Source organism: Rana temporaria, chromosome 1 (assembly GCF_905171775.1).
Source record: "Rana temporaria chromosome 1, aRanTem1.1, whole genome shotgun sequence".
NCBI classification, from domain to species: Eukaryota; Metazoa; Chordata; class Amphibia; order Anura; family Ranidae; genus Rana; species Rana temporaria.
In genome coordinates, this window is record NC_053489.1 from 527,899,432 (window position 1) to 527,918,705 (window position 19,274).

General features: G+C 42.7%; 1 protein-coding gene across 1 annotated transcript in view; it reads left to right on the forward strand.

Annotated features, from left to right (window-relative positions):
* The window catches only part of TMEM131L (transmembrane 131 like), a 146,713-nt gene that overhangs the window by 113,868 nt on the left and 13,571 nt on the right, over window positions 1-19,274 (forward strand). The window contains exons 24-29 of the mRNA XM_040331969.1: window positions 1,577-1,726; window positions 4,450-5,078; window positions 9,573-9,721; window positions 13,055-13,182; window positions 17,283-17,440; window positions 18,625-18,807. Coding sequence (XP_040187903.1) covers window positions 1,577-1,726; window positions 4,450-5,078; window positions 9,573-9,721; window positions 13,055-13,182; window positions 17,283-17,440; window positions 18,625-18,807 — 1,397 coding nt within the window. The remainder of the gene's footprint in view (window positions 1-1,576; window positions 1,727-4,449; window positions 5,079-9,572; window positions 9,722-13,054; window positions 13,183-17,282; window positions 17,441-18,624; window positions 18,808-19,274) is intronic.

Here is a 19,274-nt window from a genome sequence, read left to right on the forward strand (position 1 = left end):
GGGCGCCATTATTTTGGCTAGGCAGCTAAGTACCATTGTGAAAAAATAGATAGCTCTGCGCTGTGTGAAATATAATAGGGAAAATGTAGACATCAAAGGCAAATGTAATAGGGAAAATGACTACCACTAATATATAAACACCCACAACGAATAAAAACTTGGTGCTAAAGTGAAACTAAGTTGATAAACGTGCGCTGCTATTAGAAATCCCAAAAGCAGCAAAAATACAGCATAAAATATACAACACACATAAGTGATAGTGATGAACTAAAATCTTTCATCAGTGTCCTATGCAAAAAACAGCCAAAACAGGTGCTGCTATAAACTGCAATCCAAAATAAAGGGCTGGTGCTTGTGCCAAAAATATTCAACGTGAAGGTTGTGTAGAACGGGATTCCAATTCCTTTTGGAAGTTAGTGGTGTTGTCCCCTTGCCTTACTGCTGTAAGGTAACAGCATGTATAATACAACTAAGCGCATTTCCTGTTGTTTCCAAATGTAGTGTATCCAAATGAACTGTAATCTCTATCTTTCGGGAGTCACGTCCAATGGACGACAATGACCCTTACCCAGGGAGATAAAAGCGCCAATAGTCACTTCATTTGACGTCTTCAGGAGTCACGTGAATGAAGTGACGAATACGCGTAAGAGTCCACTAAGAGGTACCGGAGGTGAAGCTGGCGAATTCAATACTTGTTTTTATGCCTGTTTTAACTGCATCTATGTGAGTACCATAGTGTATGTTTTTTAACATTAAATATCTTTTAAACGATACTGCACTATTGGCACTTTTATCTCCCTGGGTGAGGGTCATTGTCGTCCATTGGACGTGACTCCAGAGAGCGGCTCTGCCCACAGATAGAGATTACCGTTTATTTGGATACACTACATTTGGAAACGACAGGAAACGTGCTTGGTTGTATTATACATGCTGTTACCTTACAGCAGTAAGGTAAGGGGACATTGGACATTGGAATCCCTTTCTACACAACCTTCACGTTGAATATTTTTGGCACAAGCACCAGCACTTTAGTTTGGATTGCAGTTTATAGCAGCACCTGTTTTGGCTGTTTTTTGCATTGGACACTGATGAAAGATTTTAGTTCATCACTATCACTTATGTGTGTTGTATATTTTATGCTGTATTTTTGCTGCTTTTGGAATTTCTTATAGCAGCGCACTCAACTTAGTTTCACTTTAGCACTTTATTTTGGATTTGATGTCAGTTGCATTACTATCATTAGCAAGTTTTTATTCGTTGTGGATGTTTATATATTAGTGGTAGTCATTTTCCCCATTACATTTGCCTTGGATGTCTACATTTTCCCTATTATATGTCACACAGAGCAGCGCTATCTATTTTTTCACATTTACTTTGGGTTTGATACACCTTTAGTGCTGCAGCAGTATTCCTTTTTCCACACCCTCCTACCCTTCCCTGGTCCATTTCTTTGGTAGCGCGGAAATATTCTATCCCCTCACAGCGAAGTACCATTATCTCTAACCGCAGCAATGTGACATATTTTTGTAAGTCATTGCTTTAATTATTTATTTATTTTATTTATTTTGTTTTGCAGTTTGTCTCTTGTTGGAGTTGTTTATATTGCCTTTCAGCAAGCACAGTATATTCTTTCAGACTTTTTAAAGATAAGACAAAGAAACCACTCCAGCTCGTCCCCCCAGCAGAGTTCTAGTGCAGTTGATACAATCACCTCTGAATCCTACAGGTAAGTTTTGAAATGCTTTTTTTTTTGTCTGGCAAAACTATACTTCTCATGTCTTATCTTATTTAAAATCCAGTTCTACACTTGAGGCTCCTCTTGGGACCATCTCCTGCCAAGGGGGAAGACATTGATGATGCAGTGAGCAGCTTTGTGGTGATGGTGTTCATACTGCTGTCTACATCAATGTATGTAAATGCAGGAGGAAGGTTTATGATGCCTTGTGCTCACATGATGTCCTCATTCTTCCATGTTAAATATGTGCAGTGTCATTCAACTCTGAAGAGGGTATCTAGTGGCAGAAAACAATTACTGGGGGGGAACAGTGGCAAAGCGTAGGTGAGTTCGCAGCCAGAGCTGTGTATTTTTTTTCCAGGAGGATCTTTATTAATCTCAACCAACCTAAACGTACCTTTACTATAACTGAAAGTATATATTTTCTGGTTTATTCTCTAGATCTGACAACTTGTGCATATCTGTTTTTTGGTGCATTGGAACACTGTTTCCTTTCCATTCAATGCTGTAGTAGCACATTGCAAAAAAACATCCAGCTGATAACTTGGATTATATTAGAGCTCTCACTCTGGTACAAAAGGGATCGCTGGACCAAAAAATGAATAAACAATAGGTTAATAGCTTAACGTGGTTCTAAAAGCATGATAGTTCTAAAGGGATAGTTCACCTTTACCGCGAAACTGCCTATGCAGATAAGGGGCATCTATAGATAAAAACAAACTACACAGCTCTGACTAAAGTTGACTAAAGCTCATGCTTTCAGTGTATCCCGTTTACATACCTTATAAAACTTGACTGGAATACTCCCAGGACAATGCTAAGTGAGACCTAGTTTTCATCCTCCATCAAAAGAATGAGCTCTCAAATGCTGAGCTCAGAGCTACTGCATCAGGGGAGAGAAAGAGTATGCAAGGAGGTTTGAATCCGAGAAAAAGCTCATGCCTATGATGGTGGAGGTGAGCAGTGACGACTAGGCCTCACTTAGCAACTTCCTGGGAGTACTTTGGCAATGTCCTGGGAGTATTCCAGTCAGGCTTTATAAGGTATGTAAATGGCCTACACCTATAGCCATGGTATCATTCATCTTTAGCAAGAAGAAAACTCACCCAAGCTCTACCGCTATCTAGTATAGTTGGCGTGTAGAGTAGTCAGCGGTGCTCTGGCTAATTAAGCTTACAAATGATCCATAGAAAATACAGGCTGGCAACTCGACAGCTTCTCCATAGAAAATATTTATTGAAGCGTTATAGCAGTAACAGCATCCAAAAATGTTTATGCGTTTCGGCCTTATGCCTTCATCAAAAGCATAAAAATATGTCACGAAAACAGGTATGTACATGTTTCGAAACGGGTATATATAAGGAATACATCATTCGTCTTTAGTCGGAGTTATACAGTTTGTTTTAATCTACAAACATCCCTTGCCTGCATAGGATTTTGTAAAGGTGAACACTATCCTTTTAATGCGTTCTCTATATTAAGGTAAAATTATCAGCTCCCCCATTCCTCCCTCCCTTAAATACTTACCTCCATTTTTGATCCAGCACTATGCCTGTCTGCACCATGTTTGTTTTATTTTCCTCTTTCACAGGCACAGTGACAGCAGCAGGAGCCATTGCCAATTGATGTGACAAAAAAATATATATTGATATTAAATTAAAAGAACACAAATATAGTGTATTTAATGCCGTGCGTAAATTATAGTGGTTGTAAAGGCTCAATGTTTTTTACCTTAATGCATTCTGTGCATGAAGGTAAAACACCTTCTGTGTGCAGCAGCCCAGTGCTTTTATGGCTGATAAAATGAATGGTAGACACCCATCCACCCGTCGACTTTTTACGGCCACAAGGTGGCTCTAAAATGCCAGGAGGCCGTCAATATATGGCCTCCCGCCGCGTCAGGTGCCGATGCGCGTGCCTGGCGGCCGCGATGTCCGCCAGGCACCCGCAATCGGCAGTCCAGAGACAGGGACGTGGATCTCTGTGTTTACACACAGAGATCCAAGTCCTGTCAGGGAGAGGAGACCCATGCTGTGTCCCTTGTATATAGGGACAACCATTGGTCACCTCCCCCAGTCAGTCCCCTCCCCGGCCTACTTAACGTTTTTTTGAACAAGCAGTGTACAGCCTGCAGGTATGGAATGGCAAAGGAGCTATTTGCAGAAGCTTAATAATGTGCTTGGAATGTTGTAATGCATTTTGGGAGGGGGGGGGGGGGGTTGAGCTAACACTTCAAAACTAAACCGTGTTAGATTTTATTTTTTTAGATTAGTACATGTGTTCTGTGTTTTCTGCTCCCAGTGTTCAGGGGTAGACTTTGGGGTTATTTACGAAAAGGCAAATATATTTGCACTGAAAGTGCAGTTGCTGGAAATTTGAATGGTAGATATGAAATGAGAGGAAGCTCTGCTGATTTTATCATCCAATCATGTGCAAGCTAAAATGCTGTTTTTTATTTTCCTTGCATGTCCCCCTCGAATCTAAAGTGACTGTACTTTCAAGTTCAAGTGCACTTTGCACTTGTAGTTTGTACTTGTAGAGCAAAGTGGATTTGCTTTTCGTAAATACCCCCCTTTGTATACACGGATACAGATGTAATTGTGTCATTCCTGCTTTTTCATTTACTCTAGAACTAGATTTTTGGTTTACACTTTTTTTTTTTACTCTCCTGTAAAGTTTTATAATGTACTTATTTTTTTTTTGCGTCATTACAGGGGCAGCTGTAAAAGTTTTACTGACTCCAGCAGTCCTCCTGATAAGGGGAAAGGAAAGGGCTACCTGGCTGTTGCTGCTGCTGTACCGGTCCGCAGCCAGACTGCATCCAAGAGGGGTCCTGCTACCTACAGCCACTCTCAGAAGAAGCAGCACAAGTGCTCGGTGTATTACAGCATAAAACAGAAATCAAGTGTAGCCAGTAATACAGCAGCTTATGATGCAAGCCAACAAATCGGTTCAGACATGCGACCCCCCTCGCCAAAAGACTCTACTTACAGCGACGCTCTAGCTGAAAAATGGACAGACTTGGACTCTCTAGACAGTGTGGATACGGGTAACAAAAAGCACTTAACGGGCTCAGACAACAGTCTGGGTAAAGAACAGTCTGCACTACTATCCCCCCCACTTCTCCCACAAAGAACTGCATGTGAAAGCACTTTTAAGGAGGAGCCAATAATTAGTATGTTTCCTATGGAAACGGCTTATAAAACTTCAGAAAGCATGACTGAGCCTAAACAGAACTTTTGTGGTTTTTCTTCTGTATCCGGTAAATTACCTGAAGACCTCATATCCAGGAGTCTGCATAAGTCACGGACTGAACCACAGATTGTTCCTCGGAAATTGGAGGGTAATTTGTTTTGTATTATTATCTCCAATACTAATGCAAAAAAAAAAAAATCACTTGTTAGAGATGAATTATCAGCTATGATATTCTTTCTGTAATTACATTGAACTGTGTGTGTATGTATGTGTGTGTGTATATATGTATGTATGTATGTGTGTGTATATATATATATATATATATATATATATATATATATATATATATATATATATATATATATATAATAAAAAAATAAGTTATATATAGATAGAACGCTATATATAATATATAGATTTCTCTTATTGTCCATGGACGGACACAGCCTTCTCAAGTGGGTTATGTTCCTGTTCACAGGAGAGGACTAGGCAGAACATGTTAGATAATTAAATACATGTTACTTTAACAGAGTTGAACAGCCCGCCCAGGGGGCGGTCCCTTTGGACATAACCCTTCTCCCTACAGGCTGGATATATAGATCCTTGTAGTCTCCTCAGTCCGGCCAGCGAGCGTGAGCACACCATTGCTAAGGGCTCGGTCTGCCACGACATACCCCATTACTCCTGGAGTGGCCGGTGGGCTTTATGCTCCAGGGTCCACATATGACTGGGCTGTGGTGTTGTCACTCATAATGGACCGGGTCAACAGCTAATCCAACACGGTTGTATGCCTGTCAGGAATGCGCCAGTGGGTCCTCGCATGGATGGGTAAGTACAGTACTTTCTGCCTCCTATCCTCCCTTTCCCTACTCTCTGTCATATTTCTCTCTGCTGCTCCACTGCTGCTACCGGGGCGGACCTATGGGGGGGGCTCCTTTTCCCACCAGGGGACTGTGGGGTGTCTGAGCCCATTTTTTTCTGTGGGGGTGTGCTTTGCCTCTGGGAGGCCCCATTAGGCCTTCTCATCCACATCGCGGCATTTCCCCGCCATTTTTTGTAGTCTGCTGTTTGCATTGAATATTCCCATTGGCGGCCATTTTGTTGTGGTTGCGCTATAGCGCAGCTTGCTATTGCGGTCGGCCATTTTACTGTGGCCATGCCCTGTTATCTCTGAGGCGTCCGGCGGCCATTTTGTGAGTGGTTTTGGTCTCTAGTGCTGGCTTCTACACGGCACACAGCACATATCTCGTCAAAGGTTTTTGCCTTTGTGAGAGTAAGGCGTTTTGCCGCGATTTTGTTTATAGGCGTTTTTAAAGGTGGCCTATTTTTTTACATTAGAAATCTCAAAAATTATGGCAAATGATGAAAAACCATAAAAAAAAACATAAAAAAAATTAATTGCTTGCATTGCATTGTGGACAATCCACAACTTGTGGCAGGTGACGTGGCCAGTGGACAATCCACAACTTGTGGCAGGTGACGTGGCCAGTGGACAATCCACAACTTGTGGCAGGTGACGTGGCAAGTGGACAATCCACAACTTGTGGTAGGTGACGTGGCCAGGTGATGTGGCAGGTGACGTGGCCAGGTCACATGACCAGTGGACAATCCACAACTTGTGGCAGGTAACATGGTCAGGTGACGTGGCAAGTGTACAATCCACAACTTGTGGTAGGTGACGTGGCCAGGTGACGTGGCAGGTCACGTGGACAATCCACAACTTGTGGCATGTAACATGGCCAGGTGACGTGGCAAGTGTACAATCCACAACTTGTGGTAGGTGACGTGGCCAGGTGATGTGGCAGATGACGTGGTCAGGTCACATGGCCATTGGACAATCCACAACTTGTGGCAGGTGACATGGCCAGGTAACGTGACAGGTGACGTGGCCAGGTCATGTGGCAAGTGGACAATCCATAACTTGTGGCAGGTGACATGGCCAGGTGACGTGGCAGGTGACATGGCCTGGTGACGTGGCAAGTGGACAATCCACAACTTGTGGCAGGTGACATGGCCAGGTGACGTGGCAGGTGATGTGGCCAGGTGACATGGCCTGGTGATGTGGCAGGTGGACAATCCACAACTTGTGGCAGGTGACGTGGCAAGTGGACAATCCACAACTTGTTACATCTTTAATACTTGCCTATCCTGCCACCTGCACCATCTATCTTTGATCTCTTGAACTACAGTGGCTGAAGAACCTTTATTATCTGACCTGCTACCAGACGTGTTAGGCCCCGTACACACGACCGAGTTTCTCGGCAGAATTCAGCCCGAAACTCGATCGGAGCTGGATTCTGCCGAGAAACTCGGTCGTGTGTACACTTTTCACAGAGGAAACCGACGAGGAACTCGTCGGGCCAAATAGAGAACATGTTCTCTATTTCCTCGTTGTTCAATGAGGAAAGTTGGCTCGCCGAGATCCTCGGCGGCTTCAACACAGAACTCGACAAGGAACTCGATGTGTTTGGAACGTCGAGTTCCTCGGACGTGTGTACGGGGCCTCAGTTGCTTGGTTCCTTGCTAGACGCCGTGGTTAAATTTGTTGGCCCTTTTGTCTCTACTGTGTACAGTAGTGATGCGCTAACCGGGGTCATACTGACAGTAGGCGAAAACGGAGTGAAATAAATTGGCTCATCAGTCTGCTGTTGTAAGAAAAATCGAGTCTCAAGACTGTTTTGTGGTATCTGTGTATATCTCAAGAATCAATAAACAGAAATACAAATACTTAAAACAAGTTCTATATATGTGTTTCATCAGTGTTTAGCTACTTGTCTGGAGTTCAGCTTTAATTCAAAAGTAGAATGCGACCTGATACAGTTGCAATAGAAAGTATGTGAACCCTTTTGGAATGATATGGATTTCTGCACAAAGTGATCATAAAATGTGATCTGATCTTCATCTAAGTCACAACAATAGACAATCACAGTCTGCTTAAACTAATAACACACAAAGAATTAAATGTTACCATGTTTTTATTGAACATACTATGTAAACATTCACAGTACAGGTGAAAAAGTATGTGAACACTTGGATTTAATAACTGGTTGAACCTCTTTTGGCAGCAATAACTTCAACCAAATGTTTCCTGTAGTTGCAGATCAGACGTGCACAACGGTCAGGAGTAATTCCTGACCATTCCTCTTTACAGAACTGTTTCAGTTCAGCAATATTCTTGGGATGTCTGGTGTGAATTGCTTTCTTGAGGTCATGCCACAGCATCTCAATCGGGTTGAGGTCAGGACTCTGACTGGGCCACTCCAGAAGGCATATTTTCATCTGTTTAAGCCATTCTGTTGTTGATTTACTTCTATGCTTTGGGTCGTTGTCCTGTTGCAACACCCATCTTCTGTTGAGCTTCAGCTGGTGGACAGATGGCCTTAAGTTCTCCTGCAAAATGTCTTGATAAACTTGGGAATTAATTTTCCTTCAATGATAGCAACACGTCCAGGCCCTGACACAGCAAAGCAGCCCCAAACCATGATGCCCCCACCACCATTGGGATGAGGTTTTGATGTTGGTGTGCTGTGCCTCTTTTTCTCCACATAATAGTGTTGTGTGTTTCTTCCAAACAACTCAACTTTGGTTCCATCTGTCCACAGAATATTTTTCCAGTACTGCTGTGGAACATCCAGGTGCTCTTGTGCAAACTGTAAACATGCAGCAATGTTTTTTTTGGACAGCAGTGGCTTCCTCTGGTATTCTCCCATGAAATCCATTCTTTAGTGTTTTACATATTGTAGATTCACTAACAGGGATGTTGGCATATGACAGAGACTTTTGTAAGTCTTTAGCTGACACTCTAGGATTCTTCTTCACCTCATTGAGCAGTCTGCGCTGTGCTCTTGCAGTCATCTTTACAGGACGGCCACTCCTAGGGAGAGTAGCAGCAGTGATGAACTTTCTCCATTTATAGACAGTTTGTCTTGCCATGGACTGATGAACAGCAAGGCTTTTGGAGATACTTTTATAACCCTTTCCAGCTTTATGCAAGTCAACAATTCTTAATAGCAGGTCTTCTGAGAGCTCTTTTGTGCGAGGCATCATTCACATCAGGAAATGCTTCTTGTGAAAAGCAAACCCAGAACTGGTGTGTGTTTTTTATAGGGCAGGGCAACTGTAACCAACACCTCCAATCGCATCTCATTGTTGAACTCCAGTTTGCTGACACCTCACTCCAATTAGCTCTTGGAGATGTCATTAGTCTATGGGGTTCACATATTTTTTCCACCTGTATTGTGAATGTTTACATGGTGTGTTCAATAAAAACATGGTAACATTTTATTCTTTGTGTGTTATTAGATTAAACAGACTGTGATTGTCTATTGTCATGATGAAGATCAGATCACATTTTATGACCAATTTGTGCAGAAATAATTCCAAAGGGTTCACATACTTTTTATTGCAAATGTATCCCTACAACCATTTGCCTACTGTGTTGACTTCTATTGGTCTTGAGCTTAAAAGAAAATCTGGTTAGCCTAGCCACCTTAATTGAAATATGATTGCCACTTGAAAATAATTTGGCCTTCAAGCTCCGGTTGGTAAGAAAAAAGACAATTAGATTTTATACCCTGGGTTGATTATTCTGTTTGTAGATCTTCTAAATTTGTGGTATTATCCACTTTATGGCTTTTTACAGGAAACAAGCATCGTATTTCCCCCACAGCACACAAGGAATGTGTAGAAACACCCAGAAAGTCAACAGACCGAGAAGCTTCTGCAGAAAAAAATACTCAAAACAGTATGCGGGAGAAGACCTGTGGTAAACCAGATGTGTCTCCAATCAAGGTATGTTTTTTTTTTTTTTTTTTGCTGGATGTTGTCCTGTAGTTCTAGATTCTCTTTAGCTCTGATAAAACAAAATCTTCTGTGCAAAATTTGAATCGGTCTTAATTGACATCTGAAAACTGGAATCCTGCGACTCTTGTTATAGGGTGTACCTTATTAAAATCCAGGTCAGTTCTATCTGGTAAGCAGGAGTCCCCTGCCTTCTCCTCAGGGGCCGCTACTTGGCCAAATTCACCCAATTCCTCGCAGATACTGACTGCAGATGCTAAAGCTATAAACAAAGGAGAGAAGGATACTAGATGCTAAAGCTAGGAAAACTGTTTTTGTTTGATTGTTTTTTAGTTTTTTTTGTTAAACTAATGGGTTGATCAAAAAAAAAAGCCGACAGATCCCCACATCCACACAAGCGATGATGATGATTCAGGGATCCCTCGCGCTGTGTCCTTTGTACTCTGACAGAGGTACAGACTTGCCTTGGCATGAAAAGTCTAAGTAAGAGACAATTGTATCCTTCTTCTGTTTCTACATCTAGACACATCTATTCCACAAGGCTAAAAGCAAGAAGTTGTGGGATGTTTGTTAATCCTTGCAGGTCCATAGGTAGTGGTTTCTTCAGGCATTTGGGTGCAGAGAGCACCTCTTCAGGATGTCAGGATAGCCCCTTACACTTGGCAGCTTCAGCTACTCACACTTTTCTCCACTGCACAGATTGGGGCCATCTCAACCTAAAGGCCCTGCCAATCTCTCCCATCTGGCCATCACACTTGCCCTCCTGAAAAGTTCTCTGCGTGATAACTGTACCCCTTTAAAGTCCGTCCTTTTACCATAAGACCCCTGACCTACCCAGTCATCTAGGGCCAACTTTGGCTGTTGTCAACCCTAACTTCTTTGGTCCTTCTTTGGTCAGGTCTCCTGGTTGGGACACCACTAGACACTGTTGTGTCTGCGCTGTCAAGAAGGAATGGTCAGTCCCTGATGGAATGCTCAGAGATGGTCTAATTTCAGTTATGTGTAAAAAAAATACTTTGCACAACTTAGGTTATTGCAGCTGCAAGCAGAATCGGTGTGTGTAAGTGATCAAAAATGTGTATATAGATAAATGCTGAAATATAAACCTTAAAAATAAATGGTTTCACACGCATGGTTGTGATAGCATAATACCATATATATTGTTTTTTCTGTTTATAGCACAGCACTTAATCTTTCAACACATTTTTGATTCCTGTTATGGATAATACTGTAGGTAAAAGTTTTACCCAAGCTTATCACCCTAAGGGCGATCCTCTGGAAGCAAGCTCTTCCCAACTTGCTGACTCTTAATGTCTAGGAAAGGCAAGGGATATTCTTTCAGCAGGATCCTTATTAGGGCTTGCCCCAGAGATGCCTCTTGCGTACTTGTGAGGTTGTCCAGCTCATCCTCCCCTTCATCAGGGTTATAACACATCTCACTACTCTATGGTTAGGTTCCAACTCTTCTCTTGCCTACTTGTGTTAGTTGCTATTGCACCTTACCCCATCAGTTGTTCCAACTTGAATGGGATGGAATCTCTCTCTTCTGGACTTGGAATTCTTGTTCACACTATTCATCAGGTATACACGTTGGAACGGAACCTGGTCATTAAGTAAGGAACCTGTAGTTCCTAGCCCATTTCTTCCCTTCATCTTCTTCTTCACCTTTCATCTTGTTATGACAATATCATGAGGTATGGAGTTCTCATTTCTTGACCTTTTTATAGGACCAGGTGAGTAAAGGCTAATGCCCCGTACACAAGATCGGAATTTCCGATGGAAAAAGTCAGACGGAAATTCCGACCCTGTTTATGCTCCATCTGAGTTTTTCCATCGGATATTCAGAGGAATTCCATTCAAGTTTAGATAGAGAACATGTTCTCTTTTACTCCGATGGAGTAAATTAGGGTCTTTATGGTAGGCCAGCTGGTCTTTGCCCTTACAAGGTTTTTTTTTTTTTAGGTCCGATGTCTTGCTTCTTCCAGGGACTTTGTTTCCTTTCCTTGTTAACCTTGTTGGCTATTTCTTTTTCTTACCTAACTGGAATTTGTTATTGTTCCACCCTTTGGTGGGTTAAGTTTGTCAGCTTTTCACTGAAGGATTGGTGCTTCTTTGGTGGTCATTCCTTTTTTGTTTGTGACTTTTTTTCTTGGTCTGGGACATTAGGGTTAATTTTCTGTGTCCTCACTCTAGTTGTGTAATGCTGCGTACACACGATAGGTTAGTCTGATGAGAACGGTCTGATGGACCATTTTCATCAGACCAAACAGATCGTGTCTGGGCCCCATCGGTTATTTAGCCATAGGTTAAAAAAATAGGAACTTGTTTTAAAATTATCTGATGGATAAAAAACCTATAGAAAAAAACGGTCGTCTGTAGGTACGTCCATCGGTTAAAAATCCACGCATGCTCAGAATCAAGTCGACGCATGCTTGGAAGCATTGAACTTAATTTTTTTCAGCACGTCGTTGTGTTTTACGTCACCGCGTTCTGACACGATCGTTTTTTTAACTGATGGTGTGTAGGCACAACTGATCATCAGTCAGCTTCATCGGATAACTAATGGAAAAATCCATCAGACCGTTTTTATCAGACTAACTTGATTCTGAGCAGGCGTGGATCTTTAACCGATGGATTTCCCCACAGACGATCGTTTTTTTCTATCGGTTTTTTAACCATACGAAAAATTTAAAACATGTTCTATTTTTTTTCACCGATGTATAAAAAAACGATGGGGCGCACACACGATCGTTTCGTCCGATGAAAATGGTCCATCGGTCCGTTTTCCTCAGAGGAACCGATCGTGTGTACAGGGTTTTAGATACAGATGGGTTACTTTTGGGGTGTGTTTTTTTTTTTTTTACCATTGTCCACTCCTTGTGTTTGCCAGCAGTATGCCTTCCTGTGATCTGAACGGACTCCGGGGAAAGAAATTTGATGTGTATACATGTCCTATTATTTCTCTCAATACACATTTGTGTTAATTTGTTTCTGTTATGCAACTTCCCATAATTGCTGTATTCACCACCTTCCTGCTTTCGGTCCCAGAAGGGAGGAGGATTGTGGTTGTGGGACAGGCAATAAATCGCTCAAATCAAAGGTATAAAAACAGCGATTTTTGTATTTTGGGGCACATCAATCACTTTGATACTGTATTACATTAATGACTGCATGGGACTATTTGGGTGCAAGGCTTTTCAACCACTTCAAGTAATCAGATTTTCTGAACAGTGCATACAGTATAGTATTATTTTCTTGGTTTTAGCGATGACTACTGTATACTTTTCATGTCAATTTATATAGAAGGTGTTTTGTATCTTCCAGCAGGAGGAGCAGTTTCGGCGGAAAACCCCATCCGAAAAAAGGGATGGTGTATTTGCAAATTTAAATTGGAATAAAAACAGGACGTGTGCTAGAAAAAATAAAAAGAAGAACAGCGTTTTCCCTGCAAGGTACCTGTTTCTTCCTATCTATAGACTTTTATACCATAATGATTTTCCATTCTGGTCTCAAGGGCATTCCCAGTATTAAACCTAAAGGGAAACTCTATTGTGTTTTTTTTTTTTTTTTTTCTTTTTTTAAGCAAATCTACACTGCATCTGAGCCCCGCAACCAAAAAATGCTATTTTAGACATTTTTGCTATTCAACGCAAACGCCCCCATCCATTCATGTCCCCATGCTTTATTTTGATGAGAAATTACTTTGAAAAACATTTCCTAGCATTTCTGGCTGCAGTCATTTTGAGTAAGGACAAATGATTCATGTAGCATTTGCTTCCTGGAATCTATCTGCCTATCTATCTATACAAAATAGGGGAAAGAATTATGCCATTCTTATTAGACTGTATAACTTTTGCGCAAACCAATCAATATACGCTTATTGTGATTTTTATTTTTTTTACCAAAAATATGTAGAAGAATACATATCGCCTTAAACTGAGAAAAAAAAAAAAAATGTTGAAAAAAAAATTGGAATATTTATTATAGCAAAAAGTAAAAGATAAAAACCGCAGAGGTGATGAAATACCACCAAAAGGAAGTTTTGTTTGTGGGGAAAAAATGATGCAAATTTTGTTTGGGTACAACGTCGCACGACCGCGCAATTGTCAGTTAAAGCGACGCAGTGCCAAATTGTAAACAGTGCTCTGGTCAAGAAGGGGGTAAAATCTTCCGGGGCTGAAGCGGTTAAAACAAGTTAATATGATATACTTTCCTATCTCTATTTTTGTACTAATGCTAGCAGCATAAGGATTACAATTAATAATGATTGAGAGCGTGACGTTCCACTTTAAGTCAGTCTTATTTATTTTTTTGTGGATACATTATTAAACTGATGGGTTGCATTGCTACCTTTAAAACTGCATGCAGTACACTCACAATACAACCTGGGTTTTTATGTACATGCGATTTGGAGTGTAATGAAGAGTATCATATTTGCTGCTGTGTCAGTTTTTTAATGGATTCCCTTTAAAAGCAAGCTATATATTTGTCCTTTCTCCTACTGTATTAAGTTTATAATACTACCGTTGCATATGATACAACTTCATAATATAGGGGTTGTGTCAGCAAGCCTTCAGCTAACGCATTTCTAGTGTTGCTGGACTTTTTTTTTTTTTTAAGCTAGCCACACATTTTACTGTCTATGTCCATTTTCTATTTATATTTACTAACCTGGATAGACATTAAATGGATTGTTTAAGTATGCCCTTACAATTTAGTTGATAAATCTAAAGGTGGTTTTACCATGGTGATAAAAATCAGAGCATGTGGTCAGGTGCTGCTCTCTACTTTCTCTAAAAACTGTCTTCATTTGAGGTAGTCAGGATCTGTTATGTGACTAAACAAAGGTAAGGATTTCAACAGCCTGACTCTCCTCTCTAGCACCCTTTCCAGGACTAAGTCTTTCCTGACTGCAGCATTTTTACTAATTCAGTATAAATGGTCCACCACCAAGGTATCTTCGTAATCCCAGCACACTTGGCACTTCTGTTTAGGGCAGTGAAAGAGGGAGGCAGAGCTGCAAGTATCTTCCTAGACTCATTGAAGCACTTTAAGGGAGGCCATAGACGATACAAATTTGCACGATTCGCACAATTCCCCTGTCAACAGACCGTGCTGACGGGGGCATCCCTCCCGTCGAGCAATTATCTGCTCCCCCACATAGGAAGCCATGCCCCTAGGACAGTGGTTCTCAACCTCACTAGTTCCGTGACCCCTTGATTAAATTTCCCAAGTTGTGGGGACCCCTAACAGTAAAATTTTTGTAGCGTGGGCTGTCAGCACCAAAGACAAGACAAGTAATTTTCACCCCTAACCTAGGGATATTTAGCGCTCCGAGTCCCTTCCACTCGCACATTATTAAAACCCCTTATGGTACATTTTAGGATGTACCACTCTTTCTTTGTTCTCCTTTTTTTTACCTTTTTTTCTTTATCGTACATCACGGGACACAGAGCGGCATATTCATTACTATATGGGTTATATGGAGTACCTTCAGGTGATGGACACTGGCAATCTCAAAAACAGGAAGTGCCCCTCCCTATATAACCCCCTCCCATAGGAGGAGTACCTCAGTTTTTACGCCAGTGTCTTAGGTGTTGGTCATGGTTTAGCTTGCCTCCACATCCTTGGGATTAAGGTGGGCTAACCGGTTCTGTCCAAAGGCCTCAGTGCTAAAGTGGTCAGCAACCGGACCCCAAACCATTGGGGTATAGCCCATAATGCTTTCTGTCACAGAGAGCTGGACTCTGGGCCCAGAACTTAGAAACCTTTGGGGGCCTAATGTTTCTGTTGCCAGGGTGCTATATGGGCCCAGGACAGTGGATCCTTCATAGGAACCCAGGGCCTGAAGGTCTAGACGCCCCACGGAGATGGGGGAAGATTGGACCTCTTGCTGTGCAAAGTCCTGCGGCATGGAGCAGGTAAGTGAAGGGGAAACTTGCGGAACTTGGTTCGCAGCAGGTTTTGTCTGGGGGAAGGTCACAGCGGGACATGCCTATGGTTTATGCGCTGCATCTGGCAAGGTGAGTCACATATCTTAAGATAGGATGACTCTATATGTGTATAATCCCCATAATTGTGACCTCCCTGGTAGTATTGCAACTGGTGCTAGTAGCATTGAAAAGGGCCTGTGTGTATAGTGACAATTCTCTTTAAGAGAAGCCCCTGGGAATCTATTGAGGTTTCTTATGTAGAGAGTGAATGCTCTTACCTGCAAGCCTGCTCAGAGAGGTCCAGGCGGTTGCTGCAGAAAAAATAAATGCCGCTCTGTGGATCCTGGCCTGGACGGCAGGATCAGCCTCTGACCTCCTCGTGTGGGCCTCCAACCCCCCCCCCCCGCCGGCGGGCGCGCGCGCGCGTCCCCGTGATATGGGCGCAATTTCTATCCTAATTGCTTGCCTGTTTTCCCCTATCCCTCTCTCTAGCTGTCTTTCTTGTTCTTTTTCTTATTCTTTCTCTCCCTTTTTCTTTGTTCCTCCCCCTCTTTTCCTCTCCCATGTATTCCTTCTCTTACTCCTTGGTGGGGGGGTTGGGGTAATGGGATGAGTGGCAGTGCTGGCAGGGAATTTGGGGTGAGTGACAGTGCTGGGGGGAGTTCAGCTGATCAGCCAACTTAGGTGCTCTTGATCAAGGTCATCTGCTGATCTGAGAACTGTAGTGGGGACATTTACTCATTGTGTCTCCGGCTTCACTGTGTCTCCAGCTCTGTGGTGTCTCGCAGCAGTGACACCTATGTCAAAATCAGGAGATGGGGTCTCCTCCAGCCCCTCCCACTTCACATTCCTCACCAGTCAGCTGACCTCTAGTTTTTGCTCCCCAGCCATGCTGTGAACTTAATGAGTGGCTGCGAAGAGGCTGTGGGGGCTTCAGGAACAGCCCAGGATTTGGTGACCCCTGGCAAATCATCATTCGACCCCCGAGGGGGTCCCGACCCCAGGTTGAGAACCACTGCCCTAGGAGAAGACGCTAGTTATAATTGAAAGCGAATCAGGCAGGCTGGTTGTACCCAAGCTGATCAATCGATCAACTTGGTACATTCAGTCTGCCCATACACAGTTTGAATCTTGCCATTTCTTGCTGAACCGGCCACAATTCGACCCGTCTATGGCTGGCCTAACTTTTCACTCAGACTTATACCAGTTGCATGGCAGATCATTTATTGTAATTTTTTTGGGGTACATTTTAAATGAACCTCACTGTATCTAAAACTAAAACCACGTTCATACGATATGAAGTGTCTTATATATCTTTCACTGCGTCTTTGGGCAGTAAGCTGTATTGGGCAGGGCTGCCATACCGCTACTGGTATGTTCTATATTGGCTATGTATGCATGTGTATTATATAATAGCCTTCTGTAAAGTGCTATGAAAGGGGCTCTTTAAAGTGAATAACCATACCATTGTGCCAAGGCAGATAAAATAAAGAGCAAGTGGGAAGAGGGTGGCTGGGCAAGGTTGACGTAATGGGTTCTAACAAACCTGGGTAAAGATGGGAATGTTCTGACTTTAAAAAATACCTTCAAAGCGTTGTCTTCTCTTTTAAAACTACCAGAGTTGCAGAACAAAGTACTTTGAAACACAGCTATCAAGATGTGGAAAGACCAGAGCCGAGAGCTACAAACAGAGGGAAAACCTGGAGTGCTTTGCCAAATGGTGACGTCTGCAGGATAGAATCAAAGAACAGCCGAATGCCACCACGTGGGGATACAGGTATACTGTCTGCTAAATAGGAACACCCATTGGATGTTGCAAAGAGGTTTAAAACTTTGAGGTCCTTTTTATATGCAATTCATTTTCTTTGCATACAAGCTGAGATTTTGAATTAGGCCTGTATTTTAAACACCTGTCATTAACACAGGTTACCTGCAGTCTTTTAGTTCTCCTATATGATCTGTAGGAGAAGAAAAGGATCTGGAATCTGCTGCACTACTTCAATCTTTATTGCATGCACCATAAAATCATCACATACCGTGTGGGGTACAGCTGAGCGTTAAAACGTTTCACGCTACAGATAGCGCTTAGGCCCCGTACACACGACCAAACATGTATGCTGAAACTGGTCTGCGGGCCAGTTTCAGCATACATGTTCGGTCGTGTGTGGGCGCGAGCGGGCAGAATTCCAGCAAACATTTGCCCGCCGGGCCTTTTCCCAGCGGACAAATATTCCTGGACGTGTTTTAAAACCGTCCGCTGGAATCCTGCCCGCTCGGACATGTACGGTCGTCAGTACAGACCTACCGTACATGTCCGAGCGCCCGCCGTCCCTCGCATGCGTCGAATGACTTTGACGCATGCGTGGAAGCCTTTAAATGGCAGGCCCGCCCACGTCTCCGCGTCATCGCCGCGCGTATTGTTTACGCGCGGACTTCTGTACGATGGTTAGTACAACCATCGTACAGAAGCCCTCTGGCAGGCATGTACGGTGAAAACGGTCCGACGGACCGGTTTCACCGTACATGTTTGCTTGTGTGTACCGGGCCTTACTCATAACCTCCTATCCCCAGGCAGGGCAGCCATCACAAATTTTGGGGCCCCTTACACAGCTTAAAAAAAACAAGTGTAAACTCTTCTCTCCTGACGCGAGATAATAAGCGGGGGGGGGGATCTCTGGGGACCATCGACGAAAAAAAAAGGGGCACTGGGGACCGTCGGGCCCCTTACAGGTGTAATGGAAAAAAAAATTGTATATAAAAAAAACGTGAGGTTACAGGTGTAATGCCTGTACCCCCCTGATGGCGGCCCTGTCCCCAGGACAGACATACCAATTATATAATATCTGAATAACAATGCAGATCTTTTTTTCTGCTTACATTTTTCACAGTGTTTCAGTTTATTGCAGCATACTGCTATCTTCTGTTTTTATGTCTGACATGTGTATATACACCTCTTTTCAGAATGCTATCAGATTCTCAAAAAGAAATCTGTTGAGAAGTTTTCTTCTGACTCTAGCTCTGAATGTGGCAGTTCTCGCGGCAGTGTGCGGGCTAGCCGAGGCAGCTGGGGAAGCTGGAGCAGTGCTAGTAGTTCTGATGGGGACAAGAAAACTGTCATTCCTAACAGGTTCTATTTCCCACAGAGTAAGTGACTATCCCTGGTTTAACACTCAATCATTGAATCAGTTTTTTATGTCTGTATATGATAAATATATTGTACTATACTTAAAGGGGTTGATACAAGATACAATTTTTTTCTTTTTCCTAAATCGCTTCCTTTACCTTAGTGCAGTTCTCCTTCACTTACCTCATTCTTCCATTTTGCTTTTAAATGTTCTTATTTCTTCTGAGAAATCCTCACTTCCTGTTTTTCTGTCTGTAACTCCACACGGTAATGCAAAGCTTTTCTCTCTGGTGTTGAGTGTCGTGCTCGACCCCTCCCTTGGACTACAGGAGAGTCGGGACGCTTTCTACGTTGCTGACAGAGAAAGGAGCTGTGTGTTAGTGGGCATCCTGACTCTCCTGTAGTCCAAGGGAGGGGGCGAGCATGACACTTCACACCAGGGAGAAAGCCTTGCATTACTGTGTGGAGTTGCAGACAGAAGAACAGG